This window comes from Colias eurytheme, chromosome 4 (genome assembly GCF_061535395.1).
Source record: "Colias eurytheme isolate Ceu_HAF_F1 chromosome 4, ilColEury1 Martin Lab GWU primary, whole genome shotgun sequence".
Classification (NCBI taxonomy): Eukaryota; Metazoa; Arthropoda; class Insecta; order Lepidoptera; family Pieridae; genus Colias; species Colias eurytheme.
This window is the reverse complement of record NC_142983.1, coordinates 1,890,095-1,913,863: the sequence shown is the minus strand read 5'-3', so window position 1 is coordinate 1,913,863 and position 23,769 is coordinate 1,890,095. Positions and strand designations below refer to the sequence as shown.

Genomic DNA, 23,769 nt, shown 5'->3' with positions numbered 1-23,769 from the left:
AATCACGCCTAAACTACTGAACCAATTTGCATGAAATTTGGTATAGAGATATTTTGATACCCGAGAAAGGACATAGGCTACTTTTTTCCCGGGAAAATGACACAATCCCGGAAATCCCACGGGAACGGGAACTATGCGGGTTTTTTCATTGACTGCGCGGGCGAAGCCGCGGGCGGAAACCTAGTACTTCTATAATGACACTTCTTTTATTAGTGAAAATTGATGTATGAAAATAATATAACTCGACTTACTTATCTGAAGTTGTAAGTAGCAAAAAGCTAGAATATTTTGATCTTTGCTTCTTAAGATCATAAAATAGCCATCAATTACCTGATTTATATTTAGTTTATTTATTTTATACGCCACAATACTGTATCTTTAAAAATCCAGGTTTTAGAGTAGTTAAAAAAAATATCCAGTCAATTTACGCAGTATTGATTTCGTAGCAGGACCTGAAATTTTCTTCGTCATTTTTCACTCTCATGTTACTCATTGTATGTGCCCATAAATAATAAATTGTACGCATGCAATAAACGTGTTTTCCTAACAATTGAACAAATTACACTTTCAGAGAACAAAAGACTCGTTATTACGAATTAACAATATCATTTCATGTTGAGCTTTCACGGGCTTTTTGTGAATTCATTCACATAAAATATATTATCAAGTGATATGTTGTTTAATAGCTTTCAGCTAATTTTTATAGACTTAAATAGATTGCAATTGTTATACAATATTATTGTGAATTGGCTAATTTCATTCTAATAATGAAAAATAATCGAAAACTGCAAGTTTTATTACCATTCTGGTAACTAATAACAATGTAAAGTTTTTTTTTTTCATATCATTACTCATTTCAACATTAATATTATACATACGATATGTAATAGAATAAATAATATGTAAAACCTTATTACACACAATTATGTTTACACTGTATAAAATTAATTGAGTATTCATTTGAATAATTGAGCAGTTTGCTAAATCATTAAATTTAATTGACATTTATTGAAAATACAATCACAGCCTTAACATTTAAACATTCCTTAAATAAAACCTCTTTCGAGCCGAAGCTTGATTTTTGTTAAACTTCCCCAGTTAATAAAATTAGCTGATTGTAGGTAAACGGTGCAATACAAAGTTTTTATTGGAAGGGTCGAAAATGTGTTTCTTTACAATTTACGAGATATAAGAAGGGTTAGGAACTTTTAGACATGGATCTCATTTTCATCAAAATTTTCTAGTACCTATGACTTGTTACTGTTTTGTTCTACTTATATTGATAATTAAAGTTAAACATGTTTACTTTTAGGGTTGATAATAATAATATATTTTTTTTTTAATTTCGCTATAATTTATTGTATACGAAAAATCATTCTTCCTAATTTCTTTTAAAGACAATTTATAATTACATTTTAAACTCCAAAAATACATAGACACCGTTAAAAACTTCCCAGTAAATGCAAAGGTAAACATTCCGACCGAGTCACGCTATCATAAAGCATTTCTTCAGCGTTTAGGGGAAAACAAAACTAGCTAATTAATTGTTCCGAGTTTCTATGTAAATGCACGATGCCCTGCGTGCAATAAACACGGGATATACGGCCGTGAACGTGGAATTTATATAGCTATATAGCTATGTGATAAATATATTAATTCATTGATTGGAGTGTCTATTTCTTTGTAGTACTGTGTGATTGGTGTGATTTTTGTAAGAAGAAATTTTTTCGCACTTAATTTATAAAAATAACTATCTAAACGACATACTATATACATTGTGTATTAATTAAAATATAAACGATACGTTTAACAAAATAGTAACCTATTAGAAGTCACCGTACACCATTACATAATACAAACACATACACGAATAAAATACCTTTTATTAATGTATTCTTGAAATAGGTATTTAAATATTAATATCAAATCAATATCTAAATGAATGATCGAAAATAATTTAGTTTACAGATAATAAATGTAAACAACAAACAAATTCAACACCATTTATCAAAAAAAATATCACATTGCTCGAACCAGTGTGTGAACGAAATGAACACGATCGTCCGACATACGCTAATGAAATTTATAAACCATAAACCGACGAAACCGGGCAAAGTGTAATAATCATAAAACCCTGGACGATACCAGCTCTGCCCGGGCAATGCTGTTAACTATACTGCGTAATTTAATGCAGTGTACGAGGAGATTCGACAGGGTTGAGAGTATGTACATTGGTTCTTTTAGGATAAGGATATTGAATATTGTAAATGTTACAGGAAAAAATCTAGATTATAATATATAAAGGAGAAATATTATATCAAACTTATGGATCATCTACGCCTACGGTATTGAATCCGTTCTTGGATTATTTGTAAATTCATACAATCGTTTTCATTATAACATTATACGATTCTATGAGATTTACGTTTCCACAACAATATTTAAGATTAATAATTATTATTTGATGACTATATTACCTGAATTACATATCTATAGTTGTGAAATGTAAATTTTGATTATCTAAAATGTTATCACGGTATAAAATGCTCCGTAAATTCTCATTATTACATATTGAGTGATATTGACGAGATGAGACTTCGTAAATCTTAAAACAAAAAGTATACTATAATACCTACCTAAAATTAGAATTCAAATAATTATCATATCAAAAAATTTCCCCACCAAACGAAACTTCCAAACATTCGCTGCATAATAATTGCGAATCAAAATTTCGTCAGCGTCAAAGTTCATAAATTAATTAAACTCCGCGAAGTTGTCATTACTAATGACTCGCTGCTTCACCCCTCGCTGACCCTACCACTAGGTCACGGGTTCACTTTTTATTTACGTGCACCTAGATGTTATATATGACGAACTAATTAGTGTAAAAAGTCTATAAAGGTATTTTAAAAAGCGTTTAGCGGAATCATGTCACAATATTCAGAACTAAACTATTTTCTTTGGAAGCTTCAATTTGTTGACATTCACAAAACAATTATACCGTCAGTTGTATTTGTGCTTTTAAAAGCTTGCAATATTGTAGAACAATAATTATTGATGTACACTTCGTACGCAGTAACGTATGCTGCATCCGTAACGTATGCATTCTATCCAAAATTAACACAACGTTTATTCGATACAAAAAGAAACGAATCTTCTTCTTCATTTCTTCTTCTTTCACTGCGACCTAGGTATATTTATACGTCGCAGTAACTATAACAATTGCTACATTAAATAAATTCCCGTAAACTTTAAGCTACCGTAGGACATTCATCTGATACTACAGTGACAGTAACATAGCACCCACAAACAAACACAGATTATCCAGATAGTATGTGAATAACTAAATGCATATTAAAATGCTGTTACACCGCTTTAGTAGCGAGAGGCTGCCAAAAAGACAAACTGTGTTAGAAATCTACCAAGAAAACATTACACACAAGTATTTTTACATTTCTTACTGAGGTTTTTGTTAGTAAAATTTAAATAGACGAGATATTCACTTTTTTATTCATAGTTTATGTAACTAACATAAGATTTAATTTTAATAAATCAACGCCCTACAGTCATAAATATTAGCTTATAGTAAACATTTGCTTTTCACGGTCACGGTATATCGTGATAATATTAAATTATTCACGATTGATGAATAAATAAAGGTCGATTTATGTGTGTTTTATTTGATAGGAAAACCTTTTAAGAGAAAGCCTATAAAAGGACTCTAATAGGGACTACAAATAGTTATCTCCAATGAAACATATCAAAAGAACTCAAATATAGAGCATTAGCTATCTAGCCTTAACAGCTAATTTAGTGCCCAAAAATAAACTGAATGAAAGCTACAGATAATAAACTAAATTGAAGCATAGATAAGCATAACGTTTTAATTATTAAGCATTATATTGTGTCCAAAACTATAAAATCTAAAATTAAATTAAAATATGTCACACTCTCAATGTAATTTTCGTACATTAAAAATAATCCTAGTATCAAAATCTAAATTTGCAGCAACGCACAAAAGCAGTGTTCACACCCGTCCATTCAAAAAGCAATCCCATGCAGCAGCTACGTACTTTATAATTTATTCAGTGCTAGAACGGTCTACTTTAATTATCGCCATGTGACGTCAGACGACACTAAAGTACAAAGTGGGTAGTCATAAATTTTTAACGTCTTCACGAAAGAGCGGCGGTGCTTTGTGATGCATTAGCATGTTGGAGTGATTGTTGCACCTTTGATGGTAATGGTGCTTGAGAGGTGACGGTGTGATTTTGTCACTTGGCGTCATCAAAATCTGGTAGTGGTGAGGGTAGATTGGAAATTTGTAATGTGATTTTGAGAGGACACTTCTAATGGGCTAATCTCATAAAATAAATTGATATACACGTTTCAAAAATTCAACTAATGTTCGTACATATCCAACATTTTATAAAATAAACATAAGTTACGTACAAGTACAGGACGATACGTATAAGACAATAAGTAGGTTATATCAAAAATATAGAGCTATGTAGTATAATTAACGACTATTCAAATCTCAACGCACAAAAAGTATCTAACATCGCTAATCGTTTGGGTACAAAACATTAACAATGTTTTACTCAACTAAGTAAATTGATTTAATTAAAACTAATAATGAGTAATAATATTTTAACACACCTATTAAAGCAGTAAGTGCCTATTAAACAGCTGGATATTACATTAAATCAATTCATCTAAAAGCTCTTACCTTTACGCCATAATATTAGCTTTGCCCGCGACTTTATTCAGTTAAGATAAAACATTTTCTTTCTGCCAATATTTTTCCCAAAATAACTTTCGCTCTTTACATCCATTTTCGCTGAATAAATTATTTCTATGGGTATAAGGTATGGGTTTATCACATCTAAGTTGATAAACACTTTTCGATAAAAATAAGAAACTAGGGGATATTATAAAATTATATACTTACCTATCTTTCGAGTACGGTCAAGAAAAAATGATATCTAAAAGTATTACTTAAAGGGTTAAATTAACTTGACCAGCAAAAAATGTCAATAGAAAAAAAGTCCTACCCTCTGAACTGCCTTAAAGCAGATTGTGTTTTGTATGTACGTTTGTTTCGTACTCTATAAAACTCAATCAAGTATTAGTTTCATAGAGTCACAAAACAAAACATTATAATATTGACCAGAGGAAGGAACTTAACTGATAACATTAACTTATTGTCTCCCTTTGACATCAATGTTATTATTAATTTCACTTCGCTTCGCGATAGTAAATAATTTACTGTGATCATTTCGTAATATTTGTCATAAACGATTTATAAAATAATATCTTCTTTGTACAAACATTTTATAAATTTAGATGTTACGTCATTAATTGTCTCGCATATTTTATTTTGTACTTGTGAAAACATTTCTAATCTTAACATAAATAATTAGAATTAATTTCTTACTTAAAATAATGACAATGCAATATGAATACATAAACACGTAAAAGCTTAGATGAATTGAACGAGTAATAATCATAATCACACAAATAAGAAAATCTAACCATGTACCATGACATTTCCTAAACTAGGACCATACAATATACATTAAACTGAAGGCACCTCTAAAACTAACAGTAAATTAAATGCACACATGGAAGAACACTAAAATTAATGATTAAACTCCGTTCAGTAACTTGTCGAATAAATCTGCAACAATCATGGATTTACGATTGCAAATGGTAAGGTTTTATAGGTCATGAAAGGAGGCTTTAGTAAGGGCCAAAAGTAATGTAACTTGAAGTAGACTTGGCAACTGGCAAGGTATGGTTCGTAGGATCTTATTGTTTTGTTACTTGGAGATGGAGAATCAACGAATTGATTAAATTAAGAATAAATTAATTATGTCTTACCATTTTCAAATTGGGAGAAAATTTTGCACGAGAAGTTATCTTTTATAATGTACCAGCTAGCCGCGCGTGGCTTCGCCCGCGTTGTCTAAAACTTAACAAATTATATGCTAAAACCTTCCTCTTGAACCACTCTATCTATTAAAAATGTCGCATCAAAATAGGTTACGCAGTTTTAAATATCTACACAAACATAGTAACAGACAGATAGACAGTACAGGAAGCAACTTTATTTAATACTATGCTTTTTATACAGCGTCAGTAATAAGTTTTACGTTATACAAAATTGTATTAAATTTAGTTCGGCAACTTTGAGTTTAAAAATATATTTAAATAGATTAATCTACTGACACTTATCCGCGTCCCAGATTTTAATAACGAGGTTATGAATTTAAAATTTTATCGCATCTCATTTATATTTTGATGTACGCCTGCTTGGTCATGTGAAAACGATGGGTAAAATTGCGAAAAAAGTAAAAGATTATGAGTGAAACAGTTTGTATTCTTACTTAATAAAATCTTCATTTTTTTAACTTTTGGTTGAGAATAGTCTGTATTGTTTTTGACATAAGTACCTACTATCTATACCACACTTTATATTATTACATCTAAGAAATCAACTCCCAACTGAAACATTTCTTTGTCTGGAAGTTTTGAATGATAGGTCCACTCTCCAAGCCGGTATTAAGTTTGTCTATATGAATTTCTAACTTCAGCACCATAAAGAATGAATAAATATAAACACTTCAGGACATTTTTAACACACGGCACGATCTGATCCTATACTAAGGTTTTTGATTGTGTTAAAAATAAGTAATATAATAAATAAAATACGTAAATATCTCATAACCCGTAATATTCAACGCTTAAATGTTTAAAAAGTATGACGCATAGTAGCACAAACACGAGGCGTAGCTACTAAGCCATACAATATAGAGTTATTTCTAAATAATTTATACACATACGAACCTCAAAACAGTATTATTATTACAGCCATATTGTGAACAGTTTCACGTGTGTACAGACTTAAAAATGTGTGCAATATTTTATATTTAATCTCAAGAAATGGCGACGTTCTCGCATCAAGAGACCCAGTCCAGCCCGGCGAAGGAGCTACCGAGGTAATTGTAGCCATTTATTATGGCTTTTAACTTTATATAGTTTAATTGTGCTTTTTTTTCTTCTAGAGAATCTTAAGAACGTTTAAGGATGAGTTAGTATGTATAGTACCTACGAAAACTCAAAGTATGGGTTCAATTAGACTTCTTCTTGAAGCACTTTTGAATCGTCATAACTTAGATTAGTGCTTATACCATTTACCACTTTAATCGGGGACTACATTATCTCCAGTACCTATTACTATATTTCTAGAATTTAGACGCTTAACTTTATTTATTATAATATTATAAATATTATATGTAAGTTTGTAAATAATGAAATTATTTTACATTTAGAATTTTTGCACTATTCAGGAAGGCAATTATTAAAATTTTTTTAGGCGTCCTATAAACCTTGCCTTCCTTACTTGCCTTTATGTAAGTGTCCTATATTTTGCAAATCATTATAACAGACACCTTCCCGTATTTACGTACTAATTAAGAAAAATGAGGACATAAAAAATATTTTGTTTTCTCTGAAATTTTAATGTAAGTTTCATTGTACTAACAAAATAGCCTTTACAAATCAAAAAGTGTACGTAATTTTTAATTAAAATAATAATAGAAACATCCATTTTGTTGCGGCATTAAAACATAATAAAGAATTTTTAATTATGTATTTTGAAACTGGGACAAATCCTTTGTTACAAGAGATGTAAAGATCTTCAAAGAAATGTTTTTATTTAGGGTAATAGGTTTCAGCAATAAAGAGTTCAGACATCTTTTAAATTTATTATTATTCTTAAGAAGTAATTAGCCTAGTTTGTTGATTTAATTTATTTAATTATTTACCAATTTTCTCTAAATACTTACATCTAAGGAGAACATAAATTAATGCAATTTAATTTCCATTGTCCATTACTACTTTAAAATAGTTTCAGAAGATATTTACCACCTAGAGTCGGTCTAACTTTCACCCCTGAAGTGTATAAAATAACCTAACCTAGTTTTCCACCCGCGGTTTCGCCCGCGTTTTCAAAGAAGTACCCGTATAATTCCCGTTCCCGTGGGATATCCGGTATAAAACCTATCATAAGTGTAAATTCAAGTTACCCTCTATATGTGTGCTAAGTTTCATTGTAATCGGTTCAGTACTATTTGCGTGAGTAACAAACTTACAAACACATACATCTATCCTCACAACTTTCGCATTTATAATATTAGTAGGACTTAAAAATATTGTTAAACCTACGAAACACTATTTTCAAGATATTTTTTAAAATAGATAAGTATTTTAAGCAATCCCCTTTACGTCGATAGGTCAAATTAATTACCACATCTGGACACTCGCCAGACCTAGCTTATCTGACAAATGATAGGTTTTACCATTTGATTGAGTGGCGTAATGATTTTAAAAGCATTTTAATATGTTTGATGTTTAAATGGGTTATGATATACAGTTGAGTGTACATCAGTAGGATATTATTTATATGAATAATAGGTTTTTAACTTTGATCTCTTTTGAAAACATTATAGAAAATTAACAACCTATATTTCAGCCTAAATACATACAGGTGTCAGATACAGTTATCATTGACATTAATTTTGATGGTCTCTCAAACAAACATGCCACTTTGATCAACATTACTTAAATCTTTTTGAATAATAAAACTGTGACACAAATAGATTAAATAAATGTCACAGTATAATCACACAACAAGCACCAATCAAAAACCAATAAGAAACGATTATACCACTCGATATAAGTCGATTCGATACTCGACTTTAGTCCATAACTCGATATTAAACACATTGAATACAGAATTTATCGATCAACAAATCCGGCAGAACGAGTAGGAATCGTTCGCAAATCGCCGGCTAAAAACAAAACGATTCTCATTCAATGTTTGGTTCGAGCTGACTTTATTTTACAGTCATCGTCTGTGTTCTAGAATGGACTTCGTAACGATTAAAGATGTACTGCGAATTAGATAATGTTAACTATTTGACTCTATATACCTATTTTTAAAGTGAAACTTTTATTACATCGTCTCAAACTTTTTGGTCTGTGTAGCGCATGTCGCGTGACGGTCGAACCGTACGATAATTATTATTATCGTACAAATACGATAATTTTGTGCCTAAGTTTCACTTTTACCGTGGTTTCATAAAACCACACAACATTTTTTTCTGTTCTGTGGAACTGGAACAGGATACGTAGGTACACGTATTCGTTATCAATGTAATTTGTATTAATAAAGATGACAATGCTTTTAAGTTTTAATTATATTCGTTTTCATACGTTGTTTCAAATACTGAAGATACAAAATTAATTATGATGTACGAGCTATTTATATTCAAGGTGTTTTCTTATTTGCACAGAAAATAGATTATTGTTTTCATTCCTTTAATATTATACTTTACTATCAATTTGTCTTCAACTCTATTATTTTGATCTCTACATAATATACCTACATATCATAACGTCGCTTTTGCATTCCACAAATGATCACTATAGGTACTCATATAAAAGCCCTCTGTTTCATTAAATAACAAGTAAGTATCTATGATCTATCAACTAAAAACGTACCTAATATACCTCTTTCTAAACGTTACACAAATAACAGTGTGCAATAATCGTTAACAAACGAAAGCTGAATCGGTAGGCGTTTTAGCACTCTCGCAATGTCCTGTAATGCTGGGTCCATTTTTGTCTACCGCCAGATGCAAAATCAATACTGCAGTAAAAGCAGGATCTTGTTTTAAAAATGTTTCCACTGTTGGTTTAAAAATGTTTATTTGTTGAAACTTTGTACGCTTTGTACGCGTTTATTGTATCATCCTTAGTTTAACACATTTGTTTTGGTGATGGCTTTGATCTGGATAAATATTTCGTTGCTGTATTATAAGTTGCGTTTGTAAAATTTCATATGGAGGAGTTTCTTCGCTGTTTGTTTTATATTGAATATGCTTTGTTTACGTACTTGGCTTTGTTTTATTTTCATTGAAGTGTAAACTGATTGTTAAATGTAATTGGTTGTTTAAATTACTAGTAATATTTAGTATTTTTCAGTGTTCGCTCGTGAATATTAAGATTAATCTTAATGAGGCTCATACAGATAATTGGTATTTTAAATTTGCATACACTATTTTGATATTTAAAGAAAAATAAGAGCTACTTAAAATAAGATTAAAACACATATATCTCAATGAACACATTAAGTGCGTTAATTACATACAATTTGTAAAATTATACGGTTTTCATATCAGACGGGAGTAATATGCGTTTTAAAGGCAGATTAATAAAAGCATTCACAGTTTAAACATGCATAAGCCAATCTCAGAGAGTATATTGACATTAATTAATTGGTGTTATAAAAATTGTTATTATTCTGATAAAATTGCCGTCAACGCTCATGTTTAATGGATTACTTAATTATAAACTATGTTTCATTTGTTATGTTTTATGCGCTTCTGTAATAATTCGGTTTGGGTATATGATTAGTGGGGTTTTCTTATTTATTTTACCGAAAATAGTTTTAGGGCCGATTTTTCAATGCTTGGTTAAAAGTTATTTGTCCAATAAAGTATTACACGATAATATTAAACTGTCACGTAAACTGTCAAATACGGACAATTAGAATACGTTTTTAAAATGGTAGTTTTATACATTATTCGACGAATAAGTTTTATTCGGATAAGGATTGAAAAATCAGCCCTTAATGTTTCATTGTTCGATTATTTTGTGTTATTTGGCTGATATTATGACTAAAATCACTCTATTAAACGAAATATTCTGTTTATTTTTTATTAATTAAACGAATTTACGAATATGGCTTTATTAAAAATTTAATTATTATTTATATTTTTTCTGGATATTGGGTGAATTCACGTGAGGCTGTGACATAAGTAGTTCTATTATAAATCTCGAATTATTCGACCTTATTCATACCATATAATATGTTCATACTCCAAAAGAGAACCAGATTCTGTGTTATTAGTTCGAAAGATATTGTTGGGGAGTTTTATTTACACTCTCGAAGTTTTAATTGAATTGTTAGAGTTTATGTGTGTTGACTGTAAAGGTCAGTAGAGAAACATGTGATACTCATTCACAATAATTATTTGTGTTTGTGAAATTTGATTGTATGCTATACAAATAAAAATTATAACAACAGTCACTAACTAAATCCATAAGCACCCACAACAAGATATGAATGGTCATATTATAAGATGATGAAGAAATAGTAAGGTATATGGGAAAATCGTCTACTACCGTTGATAGCAATTATTAGCAGATGCTACGTTCTAACACATAAGGAGATCATACGTCTTTAGGATTACAAAAATGGCTCTGTCCCTATACGAAATAGCATACTATTCCATATTTATAGTGTAAAAACGAGATATCAATCATCTCTATGCTACAGAACGTACAAAAACTTCACTCAACAAAGACGAAGCTCTTTAGACGTAACTAATTCATATTTTATATCAAAAAAAAAACCTAATGTTATCAATATGAATTTACTTAAAATAATTTGAAAACCACCCGCCAGGTATCAAAAGCAAACTATGTAATTGTAAATGAAAATAACACATCCTTCAATATCAAAGACTTTAATTAATTACAAATAACGAAAAGGTACATACATAGCTGTTCTTTTACGAATGAAAATACGTAATAAAGCCTTACATTTCATATCGATTCTATCATTATTTATACATGATATAACTTCATAACGCACGGTATTGTTTGCACAAATACTAAATTATTTACTCTTGTTCCTGCAGTGGGAATATTCCTGCTCGTAACTTTAGTTTCATTCGATTCGTTTGTTATTGTTCACTTCTTGTTGTGTGATAACATTAAAATTGTTACATGATGTATTCATATTGTAAACTAGCTTACCGCCCGCGGCTTCGCTCGCTTTGACAAAAAGCTAATAAATTATATACTTATAACATTTATCTTGAGTCACTTTATCTTTAAAAAAACCGCATCAAAATCCATTGCGTCGTTTTAAAGATTTAAGCATACAAAAGGACATAGGGTCAGAGAAAGCGACTTTGTCGACTATCTAGTGATTATAAGTCTGTTACAATTTCACGGCTAAACTAGACCGCCGAATACGATGAATTAGGAATGAAAATGATTGTGAACCCAAGGTAAAACACAGTATATATTTTTATTTTCAAAAATTAAACAAAAATGGTTGAAATAGGGGATGAAAGTTGTTATAGATTTGCCCGTGGTTGTTATTTGCGGGGTGCATATCCATTTTTAAAATCTAAGTATATTAAAATTATAACGCTGAAGAGTGACTTACAATGAAAGTTACAAGCTATAAATCAACACGCTAAGACCAATAAGAGCAATGCGGGTAAAACCGCGGGATAGCTAGTGCAGAATAGTTTTCGCATCTATGTGTATCGATCTATTTTAAAGCTGTATTAATGTACGTGTTTTATTCCAATTTCCTTTCTTCACCAGACCACACGCATAAACCTTTATATCTCATTTATCAGACATCGCCGGCTGCAAAAGCTATAACGTTCATTACAGCTGTTGATAATTACCTAATTTGCCCGTAAACACGTTGTTTTAGCGCCCAATAGCACCATAATACGATAAAGTAATGTATGATTATGCTCTGGCTATCTGTTCTCATTATTTTTCTAATTGCTAAATAGTTGGTCATTAGTAGGTAGGAATTGAATTTTGGGATCATTAAGTTACTAAATTTAATACGGCTATAAAGACAATAATATTGTTGTATTACAGTTTCTTAGTGCCATATCACACTAGCGGATTGCGAGCGGTTTCAAAGCGGAGCGGGTGCGCAACGAATACGTTGCGGGCGCGCAACGAACACGCCGCGGTTGCGCAGCGAATTCGTTGCGGACGCGTCATTTTGTATACTCTCGCACAAAAGCCAGCCCTTCCGCCTTGCCTAACTTCCATTCAATATTTCCATCGTTTCTGTAGCACTCAATTTTTTAACCGTACTGTGGAAATGCACTTACTTAACAGTTAACTAAAGATGTAATAACAACTGGAGTTGTTAAAAAAAGGTGCTATAAAATTGAATTACTAGGACTTTTAGAATGTACCATACATTCCAAAAGTATGTAACGACTGACCAGTATAATCTCTCCCATAGCAACGTATGTTATAAAGAGATTTTGTGAACCTAATTATGAGCAAAGTGATAGTGAGTTGCTGGTTGCTTGATAAAATTTTCTATTCACTGCTATTTATCTAATAATAAGATAGCCCTGTTTTAGTTAAGGAGCTTTAACATTTATTTCACTAATGAACTTTCTTAATGAGCAATTAAGTTATCTGATTGCATTTCGACCAAGATTTAATAGATAAAACAATACCCTAAACATTAACATGTTATGAAACTCGTAAAAAATAATGATCTCATAATTATTATACTATCACAAGTTATAAGTAACAACCAGCACGGATTCCATTTTGTTAATGAGTGTACATGACTGCGACGTAAACGTTGCGCATCTGCCACGCGTCCGCAACGAATTCGCTGCGCAACCGCAACGTATTCGTTGCGCACCCGCTCCGCTTTGAAACCGCTCGCAATCCGCTAGTGTGATATGTCACTTATGCTTGTATTAGTACAAGGTTGTAAATTAAGAAATTAAAAACAGAACTACATTAGGCAACTATGTGGTTGATCCCAACATTTCTTGAAAAAGGTTAATTATTATACAATATGAACACAGTATAATGTTTGCTATCGATATAAGCACCTGAAAATATTTTTGACAATTTGAAAAATCTATTCAGGTTTTACGCACTTGTCTACGACACCTTAGGTTACATGATATCGTATAAATTATTCTAAGTTCTACACGTAGACCATTTTCATAAAAAAAAACTTTTAAAACATCGATCCACTCAATTCTAGGTTTCCCTCCATTAATAACTTCAAAATTGGGTTAAAACTGTATTAGGCGAAATCGTCTTTGCGAACATCGATGCACTTTGCATAGAATCGATTAAAATTATATGCAATTATTCGATGAAACCATCCGCGATATCGGATAATCGTTCGCCCGAGTATTCGAGTTGCCTAATAGCCGTTGTTTCAAAGAGGGTACGAGAGCCTCTGTTCTAATAGCAAGCTATATGATATAATATACTAACGGATTACATGCTATTTTTGGAGCTAGTATTATGTAAAATTGATGGGTGTTACTATTTATTTACTATTGCATTTTAAATGGTAGAGACTGACGAAAAGTAATTCTAATGTCATCTAAAATATTAAACTTCTTTACAGTGGATAGTTACTTTTTATTATCTCTAGGCTTCCTATAGATATTTGGTTTCTAATCAATATGTAATCATCAATTATAAATTACAGTTGGACCTTAAGGATACAGTTAAAATTGTCCTTTTATGAAACCAAAATTCGGTTACACAAATCAAACTCTATGATCATAATAATTACGAGCAACTTTCATGCTACAAATTTTTTAAATTTTTAAAGAGGATCCCAATATTTATAAATCACTAGATTTCCGCCCGCGGCTTCGCTCGCGTTTGCAAAGGAAAACCCGCATAGTTCCCGTTCCCGTGGGATTTCCGGGATAAAAACTATCCTATGTGTTTATCCAAGTTACCCTCTATATGTGTGCTAAATTTCATTGTAATCGGTTCAGTAGTTTTTACGTGAAAGAGTAACAAACATCCATACATCCATACATCCTTACAAACTTTCGCCTTTATAATATACTAGACTAGATTTCCGCCCGCGGCTTCGCCCGCGTTTGCAAAGGAAAACCCGCATAGTTCCCATTCCCGTGGGATTTCCGGGATAAAAACTATCCTATGTGTTAATCCAAGTTACCCTCTATATGTGTGCTAAATTTCATTGTAATCGGTTCAGTAGTTTTTACGTGAAAGAGTAACAAACATCTATACATCCATACATCCATACATCCATACATCCATACATCCATACATCCATACATCCTTACAAACTTTCGCCTTTATAATATACAGGGTGTCCCACTATTGGTATATTAAGCGCGAAAGGACTTGTAGTTTTACATACACTGATCACGTAATAAATACTTAAACAACAAAATTACGTCAATAATTTTTTGCTAAATTTTTCCTGAAAATCCATGTTTTCTTCTCTGACTTCGCGCAGCCGGCATATACCGCTTCTCTAATGTGAGCATTTTGTCTATAAAAACATAATCTTAAACGATAGCTCACGTGCTGGTGGCATAGTTGGGCGGGTTGCTTGTTATGGGTGTACACATAGAGTTTTAAGAATTCATCTATTTGAAAAATAAATGTGTCTGGAATTTTATAAGTATTTTTTACGTACTCAGCGTATGCAAAACTATGACCTCCTTTGAGCTTAGTATACCAACAGTGGGACACCCTGTATATTAATTAATATTAATATATATATTAGAATATATTAGATATATTAGATATTAGATATTAGATTTGAATGCTATAAAACTAAAATATCAAATTTTAATTATAGCTTACTATATCTTCGCTTCACTATAGCAAGGGTGTAACCGCAGCGCTCGAGGGAAGCAATATCCGCAGCAGTATTGAGACCCGCGACGATTTCCGTTCCTTTCCTTGCGGAAATAAACGGAAAATACGAGAACGATTAAACAATAATATGCTCAATTTGAGCAGGATTGTTTAATGATTGGCATATTATCAGAGTAGCCGTAGCTTGCTCGGATTGATACATGAATGTGCAAAATATAATAAAATATTGACCTTCAATCAGGAATTAGCTGTTGATTGTGAATTTTTTAAATTGGTCTAGTAATTTTTCTGTGTGTTCTTTACAGAACTAAAATATCAAATAAATATAGATAGTACTGATGTAGCGGGAATAGAAAGCATGTTACATTTAGGACTCACATTTGCTAAAACCCGATATAATATATCATTATTTTTCTTTCTTTCCATTGCTTTGATTATGATTGATAGAATACATTGTAAATTGAAATCATAAAATTAATATATCCGTTTAGTGTGCTATAAAGTAATTTTATGATGCAGGTATGCAAAATGACTTGTAAAAACCTTCATACATCTTCAAGGTATATTTTATAAACATAAATCAGCACATACATCGATTGATTCCTTCAGTCCGTTTCACAAAGAAACCCATCAATAAAAGAAATGTAAACGTTGTATGTGTTATAGTCCAGGAGCTTGCTGTTCATTTTATTTTCAAATTATTGACTTACTTTAAAGGGTGAAAGTGTGCAAATTCAAATAAGTCTTGGGTCTTCTTCAGGAATGTGTAATTGATCTACACTTAGAGAATAATGCACATTGTTCGCGTTGTTTTTATAATGTTACGACATAGTTTTCTTTATACACGTTTCATTGCAATACGTGAGGCATGCAGGTGACAGTTGTTAGAAGGAGGAGCTTGGCAACTCTATGAAACAGGTTCAGCGTTTTTTAATCCAATATCAATTTTAAATACTGTTCTCAAAATTATTTTTTAAGATAAACAATACCTTTTACACCATTCAGTTCACAATTATCGTATCATATAATATCACACCATAGCATAGTACCAACGCAATAGGCCGTTATTAAATAAAGCGTTCAGAACCACAACCAGCTCTCGGACTACACATATAGAGGTCAGTCCACTCACGTCCGTCCATTTGTTCCGTATCCCACACCTGCCTTATTGCAGACGTTACAGAAAATTGGGTAATTTTGTTATCTTGCGTTTACATCGCACGTGATTTTATTATTTTTCGATGGTTTATTGGATGATCTTGGTATTTTGAACCAAGGGTTTGGTGTTGATGTCATATTTTACTTATGTTTTACAACATGTACAACGTTACCTTAGATATAACTCGCAGCGACTCCGCCCATGTAGAGGCCTTATTTTTGCAAGTTTTAAATTTTCCAAGCCATCTCACACGTCAATAAAAATTATCGAAATCTTCTCAATTATATTAATATACAATTCAACTGAATAATGTTGTTTTAATAGTTTTTCTTTGCTTAATTTACAGCGAATACTTTACAGCGAACATGGTCACAGCAAACCAGATGTTTTTAAAGTGATCGAAAGATCGGTATAATTATATGAAAAAATCGCGTTTAAACCCGTTAAAGACTTTAATTTCTTAATTTAAATTTCTTCAGATGCTTATATTATTACCTACTTCTAAGTTCTAAGACGTAGACACGATTTCTGCATCAGCTCGATTAGCATTCATGGATCGCTTCCAATAAGGCTGCAACAACAAAATGTAATGCCTCGTGTTGTGGGCGTCTGAGATACTGTTTAAATGCATGCTAGTTCTGCTAAGACAATAAAATTAGAATATAGGATGATACTGTCTGGATTTCTAGCTTTTTATAAGTAGTTACATTTAGATATGGACATATAATTTTAAAACTCTACTTTTTGTATTCATTGCTCAAAAGTTTTTTTTTATAAAAATCTGTTATTTTTATGGGAAACTAGCGGTCCGCCCTGGCTTCGCCTGTGGTACATATTTACGTTTTCTCCTCCGTACCATCGTCGTGCTTCACGGAATATTATAATAAAAAAAAATATCGAGATCGGTCCACCCGTTCACGCGTGATGCCGTGACCAAGGAAAACGAGAATAAGATTAACAAGAAACTGTTTAAACTATTCATATTTTACTTCGAAGATTGATACATGGCTCCGTTAATTAAGGCTGTGCTAGTGTCGAATAATAAATACTTTAGATACCTATTATTAAAGATTTGCATTCTCTTCCTATACCTAGTATAATGTCCTATATTGTACTGAACCACGTTTTATCCTATAGGTACCCATGTTTAAAATATACACGAGTAGTCCCAACCGTCCACAAATCTCAAATTTAGCCATTTATACTAAAAACTGTCTCAAAGAATGAAACATGGAGAAATATTGTTCGGGACACGTAACAATTGTCGCAGATGTGGACAGAGTTTTAAATAGAAACACGCTTCTTTCTGTAATCTTGCTTTCCGATGCGAGACGAAATGTCTTACGTTGAAAGAACATGGATGTTTGAGTGCTGGATGGTGCTGAAAAAACAGAAAAAAATGTTTAAAAAAGTACAAAATTTTTATTTTGCATGCATATTCTAAAAATTTAAAGAATAAATTAATATATTGTAAAAGAATACAATAATGTTACTTTACACGTCTTTTCATAGAAAAGTGTTATATAATTTTTGCTTGTATCAGACTAAGAAATTTATCGTTTACAATTATAATGAAATTTTAAATAATTGTTATACCTTAAAACGTGCGTATCAAAAATAATATTTAATAATATCTATTTCACTGCCTTTTTGGCTATATTTCATTTTATTTTTATCCTTTGTCAATCCGAGCGGAGCTCCAACGAAAGACTAGTTATTTATATTTGTTCCATATCACAAATCTCCGTATATTCATATTTACGATCCCAGATCCATTCTGTATTCAACCTTTACATCCACGTTGATATAGATGTCACGAGGGGAAGTAAAATAATTTACATAATGTAATCAGCAGAGATCCAATGATTCGAGTTTGGCCTCGAAAGGACTCTAATCTAGTTAAAAAGATATCGAATACGTCCCTGGGAGCTGTTGATTGACGCTGTTCTATCGGAAAATTGAGATTAGTATCGTAGTATCGGTCTTTTTGTGATACTTTTTAAAGGTTGTGTTATTTTAAGACTCGGATCTTAGTGTCTGTACTAGAATAAAACTTGAAGAGTGACTAGCACAGATTACTAAATAGTTACTATGTATTTGTATTTTCTGTAAAACAGTAAGTATATCTTAGACGCGAATTGTAAACTTTTTCAACCTAATATCAGAGATAGTATAATACTGCTAATATTACCTATTGGAACACAATTTTGAGCGTAATTATGTGAGAAAGAACATTAACAATTAAACACAAAAGAACAATTAATTTGCAGTAATATATCTAGTGAAACAAATAATCAAATTGAACAGCCAAATTATATAATTGCACGCCTCATAAGCGAAGCGTTGAGGTGGGTACTACTGTCACTTCGCGCAAAACATCTGATTTTTCAAACTTAAAATGTCTTTATGTATCATACATTGCACTTGTAAGATAATACATACACACACATATTAAGAAAAAACACTATTTTTAACATTCATGATATTTCTGATGTCATTTTTGTTATTTAAACTAGTTAAAAAACAGTTTAAAAAAGTTCTGTCTTGGACGTCCGTGTGTCTGTATGTGCGGAGGACACGATAGCGACCGAAATACTTTACTAATCGAGTCTTTTTTTTCTCTTACGCTTGAGTATGCTCAGGAATAGAACCCTTTCATTTTTCAGGGTCTGATTCGATGTGGTTTAATTGTTATTAAATAAACAAAAATAATAATTAATAAATAATTATTAAAAAAAAATTATGAGGCGTGCACTTTTGGATTTTCCAAATTATTTTTTTATATTAAAATGCTCATCAGAAGTACCTTGAACAAAATATTACAACCGACGTTCACAAAAGCTCCGCGTATTTTGTACACCTAAAATGTACCGGAAGGAAGTTAGCGCGGAAAGTTTATTTTTTTTAATTATTAATATCTCAAAAAATTGCTCCTTAAATGCTCCATCAGAATCTGTAATTGCTCCACTTCTATAATTATTAGTTTATTTATAATAAATTTAAAAAAAAATCCAAATACTGAAAACTTGATTTCCCTATAGAATGAAAAATATTCACTTTTCATAGAAAATTTTTTTGCAAAAAAATTGCTCCCGATTTGCTCTATCAATTACAAAAAAAAAATTATTTAATTTTGATAATTTTTACAATAATTAACTGAAAAACTATGTTTGCATAGTAAACTACTGCGCTGTGACGTCATCAATTATTGCTGTTGCGACGCATAAGGGCCATATTTACATGTATCAGCACTGCAGCGATATCTGTAGACCTTAATGTTTATGTTTTCTTATTTATATATTTACTAGATTTCCGCCCGCGGCTTCGCCCGCGCAGTCAAAGAAAAGCCCTCATAGTTCCCGTTCCCGTGGGATTTCCGGGATTTCGTCATTTTCTCGAGATAGCCTATGTCCTTTCTCGGGTATCAAAATATCTCCATACCAAATTTCATGAAAATTGGTTCAGTAGTTTAGGCGTGATTGAGTAACAGACAGACAGACAGAGTTACTTTCGCATTTATAATATTAGTATGGATAGTGATTGAGTCAACAATTGAATAACAAGTGTAAGTACTATTTTATTCAATAATAATGAACAATTAATAAATATTTCTACTGTCAATCATCATCAAAGTATTGAATTGGTATTAATAATTGAATTTGAATTTCTGTTTACTATTTAAGAAAAATTAAAATGCACTTTTTTTTCAGGGTGTGAAGGGATTCAGTCAAGGAGTTTTAAATTATTGAAGAGTGGTAATTATTTAGAAGTAGGGTTCGCGAAAAAAATTGAGCCCTACTTTTATATAATCACCTGAAAATTTTTCACTAGAGTATAATTAATAATTCTTTATAATTATATATAAAGAATTATTTTTGAAAATAGGTTTTACATAAAAATTTTACTTATTACATAAATTAATTATTGAGTTTCATCTAGCAAAAGTTGAAAGAAACAGATATTATTATGTACAGTAAAAGTTCTTTATTCGCGGGCAATAGGTTCCGTAAATGTGCCGCGAATAGAGAAACCGTGAATATGGAATGGTAATTTGTATTGGGTTATAGGGGATACGTTCCTAGGTGACGAAATAAGGAAGCCAATACATAAAGAAATCAGTTTTATTGAAATTTTTGACCATACATATTTATTAATTACCATTTAATTAGGTATTATCTTTAGGTTTAGGCAATGGCTTAGCACTTTTTACTCGTTTTTTAGTCGACATTATAAATTCGTAGTTGTAGTTCAGGCATTTTCTAAGGATAACAATTGATTTTTATTTAGGTAAATACATATATGTATGTACCGATGTACCGATTCGATACGCGAATAAAGAATTTTGGGCCGCGAATATAGAAATTAGGTCGCATTTTTTCCACCCGCGAATAGTGAAACCGCGAATGAAGGAAGCGCGAATAAGGAACTTTGACTGTATTTAAAATCATTCTTATTATAGGTATGTTTATAAACATTTCCCTACCCATCCCTAAACTCGCATATTACGTTTATTCGTATTATTAAAACTTCAAGTAATTTTTAATTAATTTGTGTTTCAGTCGCTTGTTTCATCTTTCGGTGTCAAGTTGCTATCGTTTGCGGGAACTATGCGGGTTTTCCTTTTAAAACGCGGGCGAAGCGGCGGGCAGAAATCTAGTAAATAATATAAATAAGAAAACATAAATATTAAGGTCTACAGATATCGCTGCAGTGCTGATACATGTAAATATGGCCCTTATGCGTCGCAACAGCAATAATTGATGACGTCACAGCGCAGTAGTTTACTATGTAAACATAGTTTTTCAGTCAACTATTGTAAAAATTATCAAAATTAAATATTTTTTTTTTGTAATTGATAGAGCAAATCGGGAGCAATTTTTTTGCAAAAAATTTTTTTATGAAAAGTGAATATTTTTCATTCTATAGGGAAATCAAGTTTTCAGTATTTGGATTTTTTTTAAAAATTAATTATAAATAAACTAATAATTATAGAAGTGGAGCAATTACAGATTCTGATGGAGCATTTAAGGAGCAATTTTTTGAGATATTAATAATTAAAAAAAATAAACTTTCCGCGCTAACTTCCTTCCGGTCTAAAATGTGTAATAAAATCAAGTGTTTTGTGAAACGTACATGGGCGTTGATATTTTTTTCTCATTATTATTGCATATTGTTCTATTAACTAGAATCTAGTTTGATATTACATTTATTAAAACATAACTTAATTATTTAAAAATAAAAATATCCAATCACTGTATTCAAATATCAACGAAGAAAAAAACCTCTATTTCCTTAATCCAAAGAGTGATTACACGATTTTATGTCAATTTTACGACAAACTCATTTGCTTCAAGACGGGTTGGTAATAAAGTGAGATCAGAGCTAAGCAGGCTTGCTTTGTATTCATGGAATGAAAGAAAGTTGTCCCAGGTGGGCCTCCCCCTCATCCATACTTTTTAAATTTTTTGAGTATTTTCATATTACTGCCCTTTCGTTGAGAGCTATAAAACACGCGGATTTCGACGGTTGAATCTTCAATTATTATCATATTGTATCTTTTGGTAAAAAGTATAGTCGAAAATGATATAGGAATAAAAAATTTGCGAATTTATAACAATTTCTGTGCGATGTTTTTTTTATATAAAATAGATTAAAATTACAATAAAGAAACAATATGTTACCGCTCTATCAAAAGGCGTCTCATAATAAATCCAATCAATTTCCTCTTTCATGTATCCATCTTTGCCTTAAGCATTTTCACTTACCGTAAATAAAAAATAAATTTCAACACGAAACAAATTTAAAGCATCACACATCTCCACTCTTTATTTACTATCTAGTCAATACTAAAAAGAAACATCTAGTTTTTACAAGCGATCTCGTCGCCTGGCTCCAAGCATATCTTATTGCTTTTTTAGATATATACTTTTGTTGAAAGGTTTTAATGTCCCCATCTTTGTCGTCCGTTATTAAACTGTAAACCCCGCGACAATGAGACTTTCGGTACAAATGTTATGCTTGATGGCATTTTTAATTATTTTCCTTCGTGAACGCTCCATTAAGATTTATTTTAATGGTTTATAAATTGCCGGCATTGGTGTTACTTTGTAGATAGAAATAACTGAAAGTATAATCCATTCAACGTTGTAGGTACTTTCTTAAATGAGTTGTAACATATGAAACTAATTAGACTTATGTTAAGGCGAAAAAAATAGAAATACAAAATCGAGATGTAATACAAAATAAGTAAATATAGGTTAAAGTAATATTATGTTGAAATTTTGTAATGCAGCATAACGGCATTTTATTGAGATGTAAAGATAATTCTAATAATTTCTTCAAATCAGTACTTATGTAATATACTGACACACAGATACCAAGATTGATTAATATTCTAAATAATACTAGAACCACAAATGAGATACCATCACCCCCAACGACACATAGGAAAGGCTCAACAACTTACAGTCTACTTGCACTCACAAAAACTAATCAAACCAAGACGTTACTGAAACACAACAGTCGCGTGGAGATTTCCTATCGAACGCAAAACAAGAAACACGCGCAGCAAAATAAATACAAGTCGCGACAGAACTAATCCTCTTTCTCAAAGAAAGTATAAAGTAACAAGAGCGAGCAATGTTTTTAACACTAATTAGTCTAACAGAGACACGTGTGCCCAAGAAACACATACATTTAAATTATAATTAATTTATGTCGCTAATTTTTGTGACAGTGCGTGGTAATGTTATAAAGAGATGTGGTTTTACAGACAGTGTACCGTGTATGAAATATTAAGTAAGAATGTGTAGATTTAGTTTGAATAAATAAAAGAAAACTGTATATATTAAAATAAAAGAATATAAATGTTAAGATATGCCAGAGTTCAAGTAAGAAAGAGGTTATAAAAGTACAAAAAGTAATAATCTAATTTCTCATATTGCTAGTGTTAATAAGGATAAAATTAAATCAAATATATTCATACTGTCGTCGAATAAAATACAACTTTAGATAGAAACATCGCTTTCACTTTACATTAAAACCAAACACTTATTTTTCATACAAAACATACGCTTACA

The 23,769-nt window shown here is 31.2% G+C and overlaps 1 protein-coding gene across 3 annotated transcripts in view; it reads left to right on the top strand.

Moving 5' to 3' along the window:
- Positions 1–23,769, top strand: part of LOC149908754 (kinesin-like protein CG14535) — a 303,719-nt gene that overhangs the window by 213,261 nt on the left and 66,689 nt on the right. The window contains exon 2 of one of the 3 annotated variants that reach the window (XM_090120334.1): positions 6,874–7,001. The exons of 1 other annotated variant lie outside the window; for it this stretch is intronic. In XM_090120334.1, coding sequence (XP_089976460.1) covers positions 6,946–7,001 — 56 coding nt within the window. In that variant the 5' untranslated portion in view covers positions 6,874–6,945. Of the gene's footprint in view, positions 1–6,859; positions 7,002–23,769 lie in introns of all 3 variants that reach the window. One more of the 3 variants, XM_090120335.1, reaches the window with a different exon arrangement.